Below are 20,485 nucleotides of genomic sequence, written 5' to 3' on the forward strand. Positions count from 1 at the left end.
TTAAGTTCCATTGAAAGGGTGTATTTGAGTGTGCAAATAAGGGTGGCAAATGGCTTGGTAAATAGCCATTTTCTTGGCCACACAGCCATGTGTCTCAGCCGTGTGAAGGACACGGCGATGAGACACGGATGTGTTACTTGGCCGTGTGACCCCAAGTTGTGCATGACGTCATAAATAGAGAGTTACACAGGCTGAAGACACGAACGTGTTTCAAGCCACACGGGAGTGTGTATGACCACACAGCCTACCTCATGGGTGTGTGACTCTCCAAAGTATGAAAAATTTTTAATTGTAGTTAAAGTTCCAAAAGTTCTCGATTTAGTCCCGAACCACACCCAATCTATGTTTTGGGCCTCGTGGGCCTATATAAGGGATGATATGCATGGGAATGAAAAGTTTTAAATTTGGGCAGAAATTCATGTCTCGATTTTGTATGATTGTGTGAGTTTATGTCCGATAACTCCTCGTACCCTGTTCCGACGTCGAATATGGGTAAGGGGTGTTGCAATAGCTCAGTTGTTTTCATCTTTTGAACTATAGTTGATCTCTTTAATGTTTTGATCATATTAGCTAAAGATGATACCTTAGTTGTTAATGAAGTGATTGCATCAAGCTCTATTGTGCTAACAACTCTTCTATCATTCCCCACTCTCGTAGTAGGGTATTGATAATTATTGTTGGCACCCTGTTCCAAAATCTCATACACTTCATTATATGATTTATACAGCAAAGCATTCATAGACGCATCAACTACCATCCTTGTATGCGCATTTAATCCATTATAAAACATTTTTGTGTCTCATGTTGGAACCCATGCATCAAACTCTTCCTAAGTAATTCCTTGAATCGCTCCCAAGCTTCATACAACGTCTCGTCATCTAATTACCGAAAAGATGTGATATCATTCCTTAACTTGGCATTCATATTTGAAGGATTATACCGTAGCAAACACTTTTGGCAAAGCTAATTCCAATATGCCAACGTCCCTAAAGGCAAAGTGTTCAACCATGCTCTGGCACGATCTCTTAATGAATATGGAAACAGTTTAAGTCGCAGGATGTTTTTAGGAACACCCTGTTGCCTAAATAAGTCATAGACTTTCAAGAAAAGTCTTAAGTGCAATTGTGGATCTTTTGTAGGCAATCCACTAAAATTCATACCGTTTGTAGCTTTTGAAATATTACTGGTTTCAACTCAAACTGCTGAACTTGAATATGTGGCATGACTATTCATTAATTCAGACCTTCCAAAATTGGCACAACATTCTCTTAAATGGGTTTGTCTCTATCATTCACCACACGAGGGATACGCAAAACAAAATCCCGACCATTCAGATGTAAGGGATCTTCCCTACCTAAATCATTTCCAATCCTAGCTATATCTTGTAATTCTCTTCTCATTCTCAAAGTTCTCTCAATTTCTGGGTTAAAAGGATACTCTTCGTTAGTAGGAATGCCTCTACTTATACACTAATAGCAAACCTGTAAAAATTAAAAACAACAAAGTTAAATAAAACTAATGGAATTATATAAGAAAATAGCAAAACCAAATTTCACCAAATTGCCAATCCTTGACAACGGCGCGTGTGAATATAATATGCATATATGCAAGTGTACACGTCTAATCAAATAATAAAATAGTAAGTAAGATAATCTCTTCAAGGATCAAATATGGTTAATTCAGTTAAGCTATTACTATAAACTAATGAATCAGGCTGTGGCAAAACAAAATAACAATTTGTACAGGAATAATCATGTATGCAATATTAAAATCGAATAACTAACTTCAAATGTTGTGGCAAAGATACGGAGACAAAGTTGAGCGGATCTACGCTGTTGAATGGGAAGGTTTCCTTATAACACGATAATGCCATGGCAAAAATCTTAACCAATCTACTATTCAGATTAAATCTAAAGTAATCTACTTCTTTCAGAAGTCAGCCTTCAAGCTACCCTACCTAAGGCTTTGCATGTCTACAAGCCCTAAGAAGGATACCTTGCACTATTTCTTCCTTTGTCTGTACAAAGCATAGCTCTATGGCTAAAGTGCTACGAGTATTTTATCGAATACTCGCTTGTGTCATTCTATCACAATCCAACTTATTTAACCTTTTCAGATTTAAACCAAGTTTGTGTACATACCATACATTCATCTATGTCTAGAAATTGCATGCATACATTTTTAAAATAGTGCAAATCAAATGAAACAGTAAATCTAGTCAAGATAATGCTTGGCCATTAAAGGAACTAAAGATTCATCTAGTAAATCCAACTCGACGAGATTAGCTCATAACTTGGAAATTAAAATAAAAAATTAAAGTGTCATTCAACAACATATTTCCACAGTTAGAATTCACAGGAATCATCTAAGATGATGAAGGAAGAACTTCAGGAAGCTTTTATCAATCCAACCCTCAACTCCAGTGCTGCAATATCTTACGAAGCCTAGGGTTGAATGCTTCTCCTTCTTCCTTATGTTTCTGCTCTATTCCTTAGCTGCTACCCTCTTTCCTTACATAATGGGAATATCATAATGGGATATCATAAACTTTCTAACAAAAAGGTTAAACTATCGACATTTTCAACCTTTCTGGCCTCTCGAACAGGAACAGATATTGACAACCGAATGCCTTCATCTGACCTTGAAAATTTCACATATAACTTGAGAAATGATGATCCATTCTCGATGTGCGTCTGCACAATCACCTCCAATCCCCTAGCACCTTTGATATCGAAAGCGTCACGAGATCAACCGAAGGACAAAATTGATACTTAATAAACAATACTCTCATTTGGCTGGATCCGATGATTTTTCGCCTAATTCTTCAGAAATTTTGGTAACTTTATGTTCTGGTTAAAAGCCAACCGCGCCGTGTTCTCCGATAAAAAAATCATGCTGTTCTCGATGTCCGGATCTTACCGTCGTAATAAATAATAGCTTAATCTGTCCACTCATTTTTAACCAAATTATTTGTTGAGAGAAGTTCAAAATAAAAACATTATGCAAAAAATTTAATGCTTCAAATAAATATTAACATGAAAAATCAATACTAATGCTTACTTTGATACAAATAGTATCACTGTTCCAACTTATGCCTTCCTTGTGAACTTCTATTCTTCTAAACTTTTTCTAATTTTATTTCTTCGACTTATGCCACCTAAAACTAAAATATGTTACATTTATAACCCGACTCTTATTTGATTCTGAAAGAATTCTCTGAATATTGGGAGGTTGAAATTTGCAAAGAAAAAACGCTCCAAGCAGGACAAGCTATCAACAAAAGTATTAAAACCACGTTTAGCTGGAAGCGTTTTCAATGCCATCCCAGCCAAAGCGCTTCAATCGAGACACACTTCTAATTCTTTGCTAACAGTGCATCTTGCTTAGAGCGTTTTTTTCTCTACAAATTTCATCCCCCACTATCCAGAGTATTTTTTCAAAATCATTTCAGATATTCCAAAGTTCCTGGGATATATTTTCAGAACCCATCTTGTCAAAAATAATGCACCAGATAAGCATTTAAAATTAGTTCTGCATCCAAATTGAATAGTTTCGATTTTTAATCGATTTGCAAAATAAAATTCGAATATATTGATTAGCGTAAATATAAATATTTTAAATATCGAACCTCGATAATTACAATTATTATGTTAAAAAAATTTTAGTTTAAAACCCAAAACCCTAACCTTAAACCTTAATACACTAAAAAACCCTAAACAACTAGAAAACCTAATATAACATAGGAAAAAAACGCTTCTAGTTAAAAGTGTTTTCATTGAAAATCTAGAAAAATGCTTCCAGTTAGAAATGTTTTACTGGTGACATGCAGAAAGTGCTTCCAACTAAAAACATTTTTTTTAAATTTCCCCTAAAAACATTGAAAATAGTTCCAACTGAAAGCATTTTACCTAAATCAACCTATTCCCATAAATATTTCAAAATTTAACCTATTTCCGTAATTTAAAAAAAAAACGATATTTTTTAAGTAAATTGATTAATAAATAGATATGATATCCCTTCATATAATATATATAATACCGACATAGACTAAAATAACCTTGATGATAAACAATATGTTATGTGCTTTATAATCAAAAAATTAATTAAGTACGATGTGAAACTGTTACACCAAGTATATAGGTGTTTTCGACATCTATATGAAACGTATCATTGTCCATCCTTGGATCTACCAAACCAGAAATACTTCCAGAAATCACCCTTTATTGATCTTAAAATCTTTATTTTACAAGCACAAAGCTTCTGATAAACCAATATTTACAACAGCAACCTTTTGTACATTTATCATATAATACTGTAATATATACACAAATATATTGATAATAATTTCTCTCCTTTTCCTTTTTTGGTTTTATTTATTTATTGATCTTCATCGCCCCGTGTTCATCATCTTTTAAACTGATGAAGGTTATGCAGGTCCGGAGGCAGATGTTTCACCAATCAAAATCTAACACACAGAGTTTTGGATTAGAATGACAAATGTCAAACCTGGTTGATACCTTCTACAGCACAAGTTTCTAGTGAACAGAACATGGTGCAGATACTATAAAAGCCCCTTACTAAAAATCTAATTACATTTTGTTCCCTTTATTCAAAAAATTAACAAACTAATTTTTGTACTTACATCAAAAAAACAAATTAATCCTACTAAAAATTTCATCTATTTTTACGATTAAAAATTAACCTTTATATGTCAACATGATAAGCAATACATCACTGTTTGATTATTCTATTAGTCATGTTAGATTCCAACAGTACTAATAGATGAAATTTTTAACAGAAAAGACTGCTGTGCTCTTTGAATTAACATAAAAAAATTAATTTACCCTTTTCTTTTAGTAAAAAAAGCAAAATAAAATTTAACTCCTAATAGGGAGGGAGGGACCACCATCGAAGTTTAGCATGCCACAATATTACCACAAATTCTTAAAAACATAATATGAAAATTAGCTGAAAGAATACCTTCACCAGAAACTACAGGTTTCCATGTAATGAACTAGATATATCTTTGGGGAACCCATCCTGAATGCCATTAGGATATGTTTATATATATATATATGACTGAATGAATTAACCAAACTAAGCCCAAAGATGGCAACATGATAGAGAAGGAAGAAAAGGTCTCTAATCCAAGTGTTGGGTGACAAATGCTCGATGACTTATAGTGTATATATACTCTATTATCTGAATTGGCAGGGAAAATGCAGCAAAAGAAGAAATTTCAAAAAAAGGCAGTCTGTTCTAATTATCTGCAAAGATGAAAAGAAAAATGTAACCAGAGTTGAAACATTTTCACCTCTATTATCTCCATCAAGCATTCGATTTCCTCCTTTGACTGAAACAAGGCTGTTTATGTATACAAGAGTTGCGAATGACTTCGGAACCCCATAAATCGGAAGATCCTTGAGTTCTTGGGTCTTAAGGTTGTAAGAAACAACCAGACCGTCAGAGCCTTCCATGAGAATCTCATCATTTTTCCAAAAAGCCAAAGGCATTTCCACTTTTGTAAGAGGTCCAATTGTCAATATCTTTGTCCAGGATTCCCTCACTCCGTATTCCTTCATCACGTATATCTGAAACGATTTTTCAATCGCCTTTCTCGGATAGATTACTAGAGCAATGCGTCCATTCCACACAAAAAGGCTCCTGCACATTGCATAATCATACAAGGAGAGGGCAGTTGGCATTGGTATTACTTGGAACTCTTCATTTCCCATGTGGAATGAAAGGATGACCTCATTTCTGTTATCATCAATAGCATACCAATGAAACGCTCCATTGAAGTATGTCTCGAAACATGGAGAATACCAGACATGAGCAGGGACCTTAACATTGAGTTCTTTCCAAGAACCAGTTGCCAAAGAGTATACTTCTACCCTGGAATGGTGGGGTAAGCCACTCCCGCTTCGCTCCTCCCAGTACGAAACAATCCTAACAACTTTGCAGTGATGAGTTCTAGCATCATAACCAAATCCCAATGCACTGGTTTGCGGGATCAAGTTTGAGATTGACGAATAACAAGGGAGACAAGATTCGGGGAGGACCATGGACTCCCTAGTTGCAGGGTTACATAGAACTATATCATCTCTGTAATTCGATAGGCAAATAATTCCATCGCAATGACCTAAAAGCTGTAAGCATGGTTCCTTCTTATACAGAGACAAATCCACATCTAAATTTATGAAAGAAAAACCACTGCTGCAGACCAACGACAACATGTTTTCTCTCTCTCCTAAGCATGTCAGCAGGCAGCGCTTGAGAAGGACGCATACATTGTTGTTGCAGTTGTACTTAAGGTGCAATTCAATGAATTTAGGATTGCTAATGAGAGCGTACCAGTATTTGCAAACACACTTACACCGCATCAAAGATTCTACTGGCAACCGTAAGAGGATTTCGAGGAACAATTCTCTTGGCAGATCACCAATGACCTCCATACTAAACTTTTATTCTTCTCCCTTCCTACAGTAAATAGATAACCCACACCCTGCATATGAACATAATCATCAAAAACCAATGTTTATACAGTTGCCGAAAAACCTGATTTTTCAAGAACAATATACCTGCATCAGTAACCATCTGCCATAACAATCCTTGGGAGAATTTTAATATATGGTTTAGGATAAGAATAATAATACTTTTTAGGCAGGAATCTTACCAAACTCAAGTTATTACCATCAATTTTGAAACTGATTATCTTGTTAGATCTTTTACCTTGATGGCTGAGTTTTGTTCCAATTGCCTTCTCTAGGGGTTGAGGCATATACTTTAAGCATAGATTCCTAAGAAATCTTGACTCATCATATTCTTTTCTTTCTTTCAAAAGGCATTTTAATGAGCATTTCAAACAATCCAGATGCTAGACTTTTGCTATTGCTAAAGTTGATTCAGGGTTGTAATTCAAGTTTCCAATGGATGCCTAAAGTTGATACAGTTGCCGAAAACCCTGATTTTTCAAGAACAACATACCTGCATCAGTAACCATCTGCCATAACAATCCTTGGGAGAATTTTAATATATGGTTTAGGATAAGAATAGTAATACTTTTTAGGCAGGAATCTTACCAAACTCAAGTTATTACCATCAATTTTGAAACTGATTATCTTGTTAGATCTTTTACCTTGATTGCTGAGTTTTGTTCCAACTGCCTTCTCTAGGGGTTGAGGCATATACTTTAAGCATAGAATCCTAAGAAATCTTGACTCGTCATATTCTTTTCTTTCTTTCAAAAGGCATTTTAATGAGCATTTCAAACAATCCAGGTGCTAGACTTTTGCTATTGCTAAAGTTGATTCAGGGTTGTAATTCAAGTTTCCAATGGATGCCTAAACCATATCAGGCAAAATCCGTGCATGCGTGTAGTGCCTCGTGTTTTTCTTTTTCTTTCTTTCATGTTAGCTGTGTAAACATAAACAAAACATAAATTATTAAATGTGATAAAATCCTAAACACAAATAGATACATATATATATTAAACTAGTCATTGTACTGTTTCCATATCTATTAAATGTGTTGTGCTCAAGTCTAGTTCTCATAGTCAAAAGTTGCCGGTTCAAACCTCATGCATGCATATTAGGACCCTTGCATTATTATTTTCCTTGGCACTGCCTGAGCAAGAAATCATCTTGCACTTATTTTCCTTGCACTTATTTTCCTTGCATTATTATTTGTTTGACATGTTCTTCTCATGTAAAAGTAATATGGAGACCCATATACTAAGAGTCATATTGCATTTTATCCTCTATACTCAAAAAATGAGTAAATTAGCCCCTTTACATTAGATCAAAGAGTAAATTGATCCTTCTATTAAAAGATTTATCTATTTCACCTGTTAAAAAACTGTAATGTATACGTTCACATGACATACAGGTGGCACGGCACATGCCAATGTCTGGTTATTTTATTAGGCATATCAATTTTTAACAGTACAAATAGATGAAATTTTTAATAAAATAGACTAATTTTCTCTTTAATTTAATGTATAGGAATTAATTTGTCCATTTTTTTAATATAAGGAGTAAAATACAATTTAACTCTTAGTACAGGGACCTCTATGTTACTTTTACTGTTCCTCTCAATGTTTACACTTCATTCTTTACCATTGCTTGAATATCATATTATAAATAGGGTTTATTTTTTAAATGGGAAGCTCATCATCAAAAAAAATTAAATAGATCTAGATAACTTCATTTCTAGTGATGTACTATCATCTGGTTCATTACAAATGCATCAAACATAAATCATATAAATATACCAATAACAAGGTTGAAGGCTCAATGAGATAGTGCTTTACAATTCATGTCACAAGAGCAAAAATATCTACGTTACTTAGATTTGGAGTCTTAAAAACACATTAAGATATAGGCACTTTGGTCAGCTACGGTAGCTGAAAATCTATGTTTAATACTCAACTTCATTAGGTAATTAAGCTTATGCAAAAATGTAAGTTCTATTCAGTCCCTTTAACAAAGCAAGTTAGATTGATTTCAATACCGAATCCGTTCAACGCACAACCAAGCTAAGAAATAGAAGAAACCAGAGGCTCTTAACCAAATTTACCTGCATTATCTCCTTCAAGCTTTTGATTCCCTCTGACTGAAACAAGGCTATCCATAAAAACGAAAACTGTGCGAACTCATGAACTTGAAGGTTGTTATATTTTTGCATGCTAAGACTACCGTCTCCGAAATTTTATCATTTCCCCAAATATCAATGGAAGTTCAACAAACTCCAGAAGTCCTTAACTTCTCAAATGGATAGATTATATATCCAAATGTTTCATGTTCACTCACGCTTAAGACATGCTAAAAGTACTCAAATTGCTTTCCTTCCTCTTTTTTCTTTGGAATAATAAAAAAGGAAAAAATGTATTTATCATAATATGCCAAATAGCCATGGTTATTATAGATAAATATGTAAATCGGACTATTACGGGCTTCTCCATTTTTGTTTTTTGACTATCAGTCATGCTAATGTTCACTCAAGGCTTAGCCTGCCGAATTTTATTATAAAGCGGCAATTCCAGTGTTTCTAAAGGTTGGGTGGTGCAGCTAGTGAATTTGGCTCTGGAAATCGGCAAGAATAACTATGAAAAGCGGTTCTCAGCGATGGATAGGATTATAAATCGCTGAGTCGGTTGTTTCCGCTAGCAAAATCGGGGTTCCAGAGATTAGCCTGAAGAACTAAAAAAAATGGTTTGAAAAACTGGGTTTTCATCAAATTACAACTTAACATTCAGAAACGCATCATCATAAAGCATATATATATATATATATATATATATAAAGTCAAGTATTTTTAACTGCATTCATCTCAATGACATATTGACAACAATTATCATAGAACTTCTATATGATCAATATACTGACCATCCCATAAAAAATTTTCCATGAGCCCTTAAAAATAACAGACACAACATTCATGATTGAACGACTAATGTAAAATTATGTATATTTTGTGTAAAATAGAGTCGGACAATGAGAATGGAAAACAAAGTACAGTAATGTAAGTAAAGAATCCTGATTCCCTGATTCCAAATACTGATAATCCGACTCAGTTCCCAAATTGTTTTCATCAAAATTTTGAGTTGATCCTCCAAAACATAATACGCTCCTCTAACCTATGCTCTACTGCTAACTATCCCAAATTAACCATAACAATCTATCATAGTTAACCCCCTTTGTCAATATCAACCTAACTAGGTAATAGAATCCACGTCCCTGTTAGTACCAAAAAGGATGTCATTATCATCTCATTTCAATCTATGTTCCCAACAATACCAGTTAATATCAGTATATGACGATCCATTTTTTTATTTTTAAGATTTTGATCAATTAGTACAAGAGATTTTGGTTTTATTAATTTTGGAAAAGATCACTAATTTTGATTTTTTTTAACTCATTTTTTTCATAACCATATTTAAAAATAGGTTCATTAGATTAGACTATTAACCTTAACTAATAATAATTTACTATATTTTAAAAAAATGGATAGTAAATGGTTAAATATAATTAAGTTAATAGAAGTATACTTGTCTACCTATGTAGAAAAGTTTAAAATTTGATACACTAGAGGTGAATTTTCTTTTTACAAGCAAAGTTGAAATACTACCACGTGTTCTCAGCTTCTTAATTGTAATAACCGAATTTTAAAGGATAATCAAAATAATTAGACCGAAATTTAAGGGGTAACCGAAATAACCAAATCGAATTTCATCGGTTCAGTTTATCGATTTTGTGGTTTTTACCTTTTAAATTTTTAAAAATTTAAATTATTATGCATTATATACATTAAAGTTTATAAATTATAAAATTGAAATTATAAATTATTAATTTGAGCTTGAATTTTATTTTTATGTTTTTATGTTTGGGTTTTTAAGTTGGGTACTTGGGCTGGATTTTATTTTACAATGGGCGGGTATAATTATAAAAATATTTTTAATATTTAAAAAATTGATTTATTCAATTTAGATTGTCAAAACCAAAAACAACCAAATTATCCATTTAAATTGAAATATGTAACCGACTAAACTGAAAATCAACTCAACTAAATTTTTTTATTTATTCGGTATAATCGATTTAACTAATATTTTATGGACTCTTACGCTTCCCCTAAAGAAGTATGTGTAATAACATGAGAAAATTCTTTTCTCATTTATTACATTTGTATTACAATAATTAGACATAAAAAAATAATTAATACAATTTTAAACTTGAAATTAGAGAGATAAGCAGATGCTTTTGTTAAAAAAACCTCTTCAAAATAAGTAAAAAGTTTTCTATCTTTATTAAAACTAAATCATAAAAATAACTAAATATTACCAATTGAATTAATTTATTGCTCATTCATATATCAAAACATGCTTAAAAATAATATTTATCAAACTACCATAAGAATTACTTGCATTAGTGCACTTTGTTATTTTCATAAAACTTTTAATAAATATATTTATTCAGTTACAATGCTAGTGTACAAAAATTTAATTTTATCTTGAACTCCCATACCCAGTTATAAAATTTTCCTAATATTCATATCCAAGAATATGACAAGTAAACAAACATACTTCAAAAAATAATAACAAAATAAAAAGAAAGTCGGAATAAAATAGCATCCATCAATTTCAAACTACGTTTTCTAATAAAATTCAAGGAATTGGTTGAAAAATTCCAAAATTCTGATCTTATCAAATAAGCAACTCATAAAGCAAAGCGCGCTAAGAAAAAAGAGCCAATAAAGTTAAGCTACATGAAATAATTTCCCACTTAATTATTTTAATATCTCTTTGTCGTATTATTGCTCCATAAGCTTCCGCATCATGACACGTGTTACTACCATCATCATATTTTCCTATTATTTACCAACAAATTTTAATAAAATAAATAAACATATAAATCCTACTTTTGTCCTAATACGTTCTATTCACCAAACCGCCATCATGTAAATTCACCAAAACACCCTCGACAGCATCTCAAATTTTCAATATCATCCCTTTCCAACTTTATGCCCAATTTATTGCTAATTTTTTCCCCAATAATGCTATTCTTCTGTTTTTTTTCCCTTATTTTTGCAATAAATAGAAAGCTTTATTTTTCATACAAAAATTTATTCAAACAATAGGCTTTCAAGTATAGAAATATTGATGAAGAAAACTTGGATAATCAATAAATTTGTAGAAAAATTAAAAGTTAATGAAATTATACCTTAAAATTTGCTCTCCAACAGCACAAAGAATACTGGGTTTCAAGGATATAGTGAGAAAAAGCTGTAGAAGCCAAGAAAAGGAACTTATTTGATTCACTTTGGTTCAAGCTTTTACATACTAAAGGAAAAGAAGATAAGGAAAGAAAGGGAATTGGTTGAAGGAAACGAAGATGAAATCAAATGGAAAATAGAAGGGGAAATGAGGGACGATGGATATCGGACATGGTTTTGGGGTTGTAGGTTTGTCAGCACATCATTATCCCAATATATCCATGGAAATTAAAGGACAATGCTATCCATAATTGCCTATTGAAAATGAAAGGATTTATGATTTGAGATATAATATAAATTTTATCGGCTATATTTATCTCTTTTTTTTTTTTATCAATAAGAATTCAAATAATGCAAATCATTTGTTGTTGAATTATAAATTGATTACTTTAAATCTTAAAATAAATAATAATAAACCTATTACTTCAATGTAAGTATAATAATAGATAAGGATTTTCGGGTACATGTATGTAGAAAAGTTTTCAATCTTCTACCAGATTCTTCTACCGGTAGATACTCCGGAATTATTATTTGTATAAGGACTGTTACACTATGTATGGAAATGAAAAAGGTGACGGCAATGCAATCACTGAAATTTGTTTTTTCCGAGACTAGTTACGTTTAATAATTTTCTTTCTTAGGAGTATAAATATGATATATATAAATATTAAAAATTTTATCACGTGGGTGTGCTCGAGAATATTATAAATGTATGTTTTAAAACAATATATATTAAATAATAAAATATATAATTTAAAATTAATTAATTATAATAACACATAAAATTAATACGGTATTAAAAAATTAGATTAATTTATAAGTAAAACGAAATTTAAATATATAAATATATTAAACTAATAATACTAAATGCACTATAATTGTTATTGGCATAAGCTTTTAAGGTATATTAACATAAAATGTATAAGAATTAGTGTTATTATGATGAATGTAATAAATTATGCATATTAAAATATAAAATATATTAAAATGAATAATAGTATATATATAGGATTAAAGAATTTAAGTGGTCCTTGTATTATAAGAATTAGATCAAATTAGTCATTCTATTATTAAATAAATTAATTTGATTTTTATATTATTAAAAAATCAAATAAATCCAAATTGTAATATTGTTAACGCTTTTGTCTAAAACATATCTTGAAAATTATTTGTTTTAATTCCAAACAAAAGATTTCATTTATAAAATCATAAAAGCTTTAAAAATCTTAACTATATTAAACATTAAATGATATTTTTAAACAATAAATGTTAATTTCATTCCAATTAAGCCTTATTTGGTTCTTTTTAACACCACAATGATTAAATTGATTCATTTAATAATAGATGAACTAATTTGATAATGCCCTTATAATAGAGGGACCTCTCAAGTACATTCACCAATATATACATATATCATATGTACATATCATATCATATCATATCATATCATATCATATATATTGTATATCTAAATGTTTTTACACTATAAAAATTTGATATGCGACAAAGGAAGAAATAAAGCATTTATAGAGGGAGAAATTGTAACATAAACCCTTTTAGAAAACTGATTTAGTTGAAATGATAGGAAACTGTAAATCTTTCAAAAAAAAAAAGAAATTGTAATAAAATTAGAATAAGCCGCACACATCGCCAAAAACAAATACTCCACTAACTTACTCGTTTTCTACTCTTAGTGTAAACAACTACACATCAAACAATAACTTGATATAATATCTGCCAGGCGGTTTGTTACAAAAGCACATCCAGACATTATTGATTGATTATGATGGTTGATACCAGTGAATGGTACAAAAGGCATACTATACCGATTTGTAAGATATGTAGCATCAAAACTGACAACATTTCCAAAATATTGGTATGCCATTCTCGATCTCGCATACACTCAAAAACAATTTCCCATGTGACCACTTTTCATCAACTTGAATTGCATAAATGAAACCAGGATCTTTTGTCTGACATTCTTTGAAATACTTATACAACCTTTGTGCATCCCTTTTTTTAAGAAGCTTCTTTCTTTTATTTCCTAAATAATTTGTGATATTAGTCGACTTACAACCAATATTGTAATGGCTGCTACATTCTTGACTTAAAACTAATACAATTTTTCGAGTTGATACACCAACTTCATTCAATGTATTGATCAAATTCTTTTTGGTTGTTGTTATTTTTTTCTGCCCACGAAGAAAACTTGCACTTATAGGTGTAAGAAGTTTGCCATTGTATTTATCTACAAACTTACTTACAATCTGCTTGCCTTCAACTTTCTTCAAACCATCATCTCTTTGCAACCAATTCTTGTTTCTTAACATTTCATACATTTTGCATCACTTTTTTTACAATCTTTTTATCGATCCTTCTCTAGAACAAGTGTAATCTACACCAATTAAAGATTTATTAATGCGAGACAAACGAGTGTGATTCTTTCGTATACTAAAACTAGTTCATATTGAATATACCTTATAACATGTCTCGGCATCTTCCAGGTCATCAAATTGCATTCCTTTGCATGGTTCTAATGATAATGATCCACTACAGGCACAAAATTTTTGAGTTAGCTTCCCATTAATGTCTTCAGTTGAATTAAAATCAATCTCATCTTGTTGTTCAATCCCAATGTTTGTTTCATCTTCAAGGGAATTGTTATCAATAATAATCTCACCTCCTCTGAATGACCGCTTGCCATAACTCTATATTTTTTATGTGATCAATTACTAATATAAGATTGAAAATAAAATATATACAACACATATTGATAATTCAAATAAAATTATATATATAAATATTATTAGTACATATTCAACTACTATTGGTGATTGAGTGGTGTATAAAAATATTATTAGTACATAAAATCTATTTTATTTGTAATTGTAATATGAATTGATTTTAAAAGTTACTACTCTTCTTTTACCGTAATTTCCCAAACTAAAATTTTGAACTCTCCTACAAAGCTAAACTAAGCTCAAGGTGGAAATATAGACTATAAACCTTTAATTGATTATTATATAAATATATTTTAGAATAAGAATTTCCAAATATTAATTTTTATAAAATATAGTTAAAAATCATCCGAAAATAATGAATAGAAAATTAAAAGTTCCTATATTACCATGTCTTCAAATAATGAGAGGAGTGAAATACTACTAAACAATGAGATATTAAACTAGGTATAAACTTCAAAAAGAAAAAAGAAAAAGAAAAAACATATATTAGTGTTCTCCTTTTCTTCGCATGAAATTCTAGAGAAAATTCTATTAAAAGGGACATTTGAATCTCAAAACAATTCAAAACAAAAAAAGGAATGCATGCTTTCAGTAGTGTATAAATCATATATCAAGAACATCATAATATGGAAAGATATTAAAGCTATGGATCAATAGTATAAAAATAGAATTGTACCTTTTAGAATTGAAATTTGACTGGTGATGATTTTTCCAATAAACCTTAAGAGAGTTGTTCAATGTTCCTTTTTTTTTAATTCAAAACTTTTATGTGCGTAAAAATTAATGGCATTACTTTATTTCATTGGTGCCTAAAACATAATTTATTTCTAATTTTTTATTGATCGGATATACTCTCACTTTTTTTCGAGAAAATAAATTAAAGTTTTAAATATTTTATTTATATTAATAAATGATAAGTATAGATAATTGAGTTTTAGCTCGATTGATATCATTATTATTACAGCTTGAAGGATGTGAATTGAATAGGTATTATCTCTACTTCAAAGATTGGGGATTATGCTTTATTTAGGCATTTAATAATATATATAATGTTATTATGAAATTTTAGGTAAATGAATTTAAAATTAAAATTAAATTATCATGAAAGGCTATAGGATATATGACATAATTTAAGACTTAATAAAAGAATGTAAAATAATCAAACATATGTTCATGGTGCCATAAAAATATATGAACATGACAAATATCATGTGTTAAGATTTACATAACGCAATACAATTTGAATATATGTTTTTTTTCTATAAATTTGAATCTGTATAACAAATTATGTAAAAATATGAAAGTCATGTAAGTATTACAAACATGCACAATATGCCAAAATATATATACAACTAACTTTCAAACATGCGAAAATTATATATATATATATATATATATATATTAAAAAACAATATATAAATAATAAAGTTATTTCAAAAATGGTGTCTTGCCCCAGTTTGCTCTGCGAGATTTATAGGGTGTAAGGTTCTCATGTTTATGTGCATGGGTATTTCTATCACTCTTTGTGCAAGGTTTGTCTTTGTTTTAGTTTTGCTTTTCTTTATGCAAGATTTTTTTTTGTTTTGATTCTATAAGGTTTGCTGATATGGATGTGGAGTTTCATAACTTGTCTTTACAAGAAAAGGAGGATAGGGAGTTATAGATGTTGGTGTAATTTTTGTTACAAAGAGAGGAAGAGAAAAAGAGAGAAGAAAAACAAATTTAGAAAATAATGGAAAAGACTGTCTCTTCACCTTCACACACACACAACCTTTTTATTTAAAAAAGGTTTTACAATTGCCTAACACTAGAGTATAAAAAAAATGTAAAACATAAACTCAAAGAAAACTTACAGCAGAAAAAAAAAAAACTAAACTTGAAACAATAACGCGTTAAGTATCCCGCCTGGGGAGTACGTTCGCAAGAATGAAACTCAATGGAATTGACGGGGGCCCGCACAAGCGGTGGAGCATGTGATTTAATTCGATGCAAAGCGAAGAACCTTACCAGGGCTTGACATGCCGCGAATCCTCTTGAAAGAGAGGGGTGCCTTCGGGAACGCGGACACAGGTGGTGCACATCACTGCAGCTGAGGCATCCTAACAGACCGATAGACTTGAATCTTGTTCCTACATGACCATATCAATTCGATCAGGCACTCACCATCTATTTTCATTGTTCAACTCTTTGACAACACGAAAAATCCATTGTTCAACTCTTTGACAACATGAAAAAACCAAAAGCTCTACCCTCCCTCTCTATCTATCCATGGGATGGAAGGGCGGAGGCCTTTGGTGTCCCCTCCAGTCAAGAATTGGGGCCTCATAATCACTAGCCAATATGCTTTTCCTTTTCTCGCACGCCTTTCTTCGTTCATGGTTCGATATTCGGTGTCCTAGGCGTAGAGGAACAACACCAATCCATCCCGAACTTGGTGGTTAAACTCTCTGCGTTGATATCTGCAGAGAGGTCCTGCGGCAAAATAGCTCGACGCCAGGATGATAAAAAGCTTAACACCTCTCATTCTTATTACTTTTTCAATATGAAAAAGTAATAAGAATGAAAAATGAAAAGGTCGTCTTATTCAAAACCCCAATTATGAAATCCCCTCTCTCCCACTTCACACCTCGGAACGCACCGTTCTTATAGAGAGAAAGGCACTTTCACATCTTCTTAACTCGAAATGGTGGGAGAGGAAATGTTCCTTTTTTAGGGTACTCTTGGGAACAGATCCAGTGGAGACGAGGTGGGGCTCAGAGCTCGAGGATTAGAGCACGTGGCTACGAACCACGGTGTCGGGGTTCAAATCCTTCCTCGCCCACAACCGGCCCAAAAGGGAAGGACCTTTCCCTCTAGGGGTAGGAAAATCATGATCGGGATAGTGGACCCAAAGCTATGGAACTTGGGCGTGGGTCTTTTGCCGAAATGGAGTGGCCTTTTATTTATTATTTATCGATATTTACTTTTCTATTTTATATTTATATATAGTATTACGGCCAAAACAAAAAAAATAAGCATATTTTTTTTGTTTTACGCCTCAGAACTCTTCTTCACCAAAGCTTGGGCGAATAGCGAGCAAGTACAAGTATTAGTAGCATAGAAAAATGCGCTCTTCGTCATTAAATTAATGTGTTTGCTCATGTAATTGTGGCCTCTCAGAGAATCGATGACTGCATCTTTGAGGCATTTGCTAGTACTAGTACATTTGAGAATTCTTAATTGGCTGGTTGTAAATAGCCCAGACTATGGAACAAAGGATTATCTCGGACACCTACACCGAGGTATTGACGATGATTCTCAAATATCGCAGAATAGAATGTGATACGATGAGATAGAATGCAATAGAAACAAAGACACAGGAACGGGTTACCTGCTCTTAACGGTCAAAGCGAACCCTTTCATTCGACATTCTCAATTCTTTAATTCGAATGAATCAAATCTCCTCAAGTAGGATTCGAACCTCGACGAGTCGGATTAACAAATGACCGATCTACATTGAGCTCTTGAGGAACAACGGAGATTAGATCTCATAGAGTTTAATTATTGTTCTCAACCCATGACCAATATGAACTCAAGTTTCCTTCAGAACCCGGAACTTCTTCGTAGTGGCTCTGCTCCATGCCTCATTTCATAGGGAACCTCAAAGTGGCTCTATTTCATTATATTCCATCCGATTCCAATTCCATTTTTATATTGTCATTGACATGACATAAGAGATGTCGGTTCTAGTCTATCTTTTTCTATTTCTATATATGTATATGGAAAGTTCAAAAATCATCATATAATAATCCGAAATAGAAAAGAAAAAGGAAGGTTAATGATGATTTTAAAATCTTTTATACTGTGGAATTTAATATCCTTATACATGACGATAATCAATTCGGTCGTTATGGTCGGACAAAATATTTAATATTTAAATTTTTAATTTTAATTAAATATTAAATTTTATTATTATTCGAATTAATATTCAATTATATAATAATAATTTTTAATATTCTAAAATAAAAATAAATAAAATAAATAAAATATATAAATTTAATATTAATATATAAATTGCATAAAATTAAAATAAAATAAAGTAGGAAATTACTAAAAAATGAATACATAAACTAAATACAATAATAGATAAAACGAGATGCGACTTCCCCCTAGATATTTTACACTTTCTCTCACAAAAAAACTTGTAATGCCTACTCCATTTGTAATTCCATCGATTACTCGCCTATCAAAAACATGAGTTAGTTCGGCCAATCCTCTTATATCTTTTGTTAAGAATATTGAATAAAACATATCTATGTAACCACGATTATATGACCAATCATATATCAAATATATCATTTTATCCAATAAAATTCTTTTAGGACCCCTTTTCACAAATGAATTTAGTAAGTTTAACTTTTGTACAGATGAATAAAAAGGTTTATATAAAAGGAATGCTGTAAATATTCTGGAACAAGCTATACTCACTGAAAAAGTTGCATTTTTAAAAAATTGATACGAATCCTCAAAATCATTTGAATTTTGATGTAAAAGATTTATAGATGGAGTTAATAATTTTGATAATATATCCAAATGCATTCATTCTTGATTAAAAGGAATTGCTATAGCTCCAACAAATAAAGTAAATAGAAGCAATATAAGCATAGGAAATAGCATAGTATTATCTGATTCATGAGGATAAGAAAGCCTTCTTGTAGCCAAAATTCGTAATAGTAATAAGAGCTTCTTTTTTTCCACCAATTGTATATGGCTGCTCGTTGTTATTCATTGTTAATGCTAATAAAGGAAATAAACGAAAATTTCTGTTAATTATTTTTTGCTCTTCTTTACCCCATAGTTTTATTGAATAGAAAGAGCTACTTTTTTTGCCACTATATTTTTGAAAATGAACGTTTAAATGTCCTTCAAAAGTAAGTAAATAGATCCGAAACATATAAAATGCTGCCGGATAGTTACTACTGAAGGCCTAAAATAACTGGCACACAAAACATATATTTGATCTCCAATATCAAAATCAAAATACATCAACACTCCACCTTGAGGCTGATATTGGACATACCAAGCCCATGCTTGAGAAAAGAAATTTTATTCCTTGAAAGAGACATTGTCATCAAATCAACAACTTGCATCTCAAAAAAAAAAAAATTTCCATTTGGATTAGCAAATTTTTCTCAACCTCATGAATAGCATGAAACTTCATATTGATGTGCTTTGTTCTACCATGCTTATCTGGATATTTAGTAATGGAAATAGATGACTTATTGTCACACAAAAGAATAGTGACACTTTCTTGCTCAAAACCAAGATCAGAAAGCAAATTTCTCAAACAAATTGTTTGGTTTGTAGCAGCAACGTCAATATATTCTACTTTTGCATTTGATTGAGCCACAACTTGTTGCTTCTTGGAACTCCAACAGATTGCACTTGAGCCAAGGTTAAAAACATACCTCAGATGTACTCTTCATGTTATCCAAACTCCCTACTCGATCACTGTCAGAAAACCTAGTCAGCTTCACACTTCTTACTTTTAAACAATTCAACCCTTCACTTGTTGTGCCCTTCACATACTTGAGAACCCTCTTGGCAACTCCCAAATGAACATTAGTAAGTGAACTCATAAACCTTGATAACTTTGTAGTCAAGTAAAGTAAGCTTCTAACTATGCTTTTGTAAATAGAAGGATCACAAGGTTTCTCACCATCATTCTCTGACAACTTCAAGTTTAGAGGCATTGGTGAGTTAACTCATTTGCAAAATTCTAGCTTAAATTTCCTTATGACATCCAAGGCATACTTTTGTTGTGAAATGAAGATACCAGCCATCCTTTGATTAATTTCCATCCCAAGAAAGTAGCTTATCAAGCCAAGATTAGACGTATCGAATTCTTTTTTGCATACTTAATTTGAATTCTGAGAGATCTTCATCATTACTTCCTATCACCAACAAACCATTAACGTAAAGAGAAACAACAAACA

General features: G+C 31.5%; 1 protein-coding gene across 2 annotated transcripts; it reads right to left on the reverse strand.

Annotated features, from left to right (window-relative positions):
* Window positions 1-4,204: 4,204 nt before the first annotated feature.
* On the reverse strand, window positions 4,205-12,363 carry LOC108479450 (F-box/kelch-repeat protein At3g06240-like). Of its 2 annotated transcripts, XM_053023342.1 has the most exons (5): window positions 11,718-12,363; window positions 7,083-7,416; window positions 6,733-6,964; window positions 5,315-6,505; window positions 4,205-4,465 (listed from the first exon to the last, which is right to left on the reverse strand). In XM_053023342.1, exons 4-5 carry the CDS (start codon window positions 6,453-6,455, stop codon window positions 4,452-4,454), a joined length of 1,155 nt encoding a protein of 384 aa, XP_052879302.1. In that variant the 5' UTR covers window positions 6,456-6,505; window positions 6,733-6,964; window positions 7,083-7,416; window positions 11,718-12,363; the 3' UTR covers window positions 4,205-4,451. The 2 variants fall into 2 exon arrangements, with proteins under 2 accessions (XP_052879302.1, XP_017637551.2); XM_017782062.2 differs by lacking the exons at window positions 6,733-6,964; window positions 7,083-7,416 and having other exon boundaries at window positions 11,718-12,362.
* Window positions 12,364-20,485: the final 8,122 nt, after the last annotated feature.

This window comes from Gossypium arboreum, chromosome 12 (assembly GCF_025698485.1).
Source record: "Gossypium arboreum isolate Shixiya-1 chromosome 12, ASM2569848v2, whole genome shotgun sequence".
NCBI classification, from domain to species: Eukaryota; Viridiplantae; Streptophyta; class Magnoliopsida; order Malvales; family Malvaceae; genus Gossypium; species Gossypium arboreum.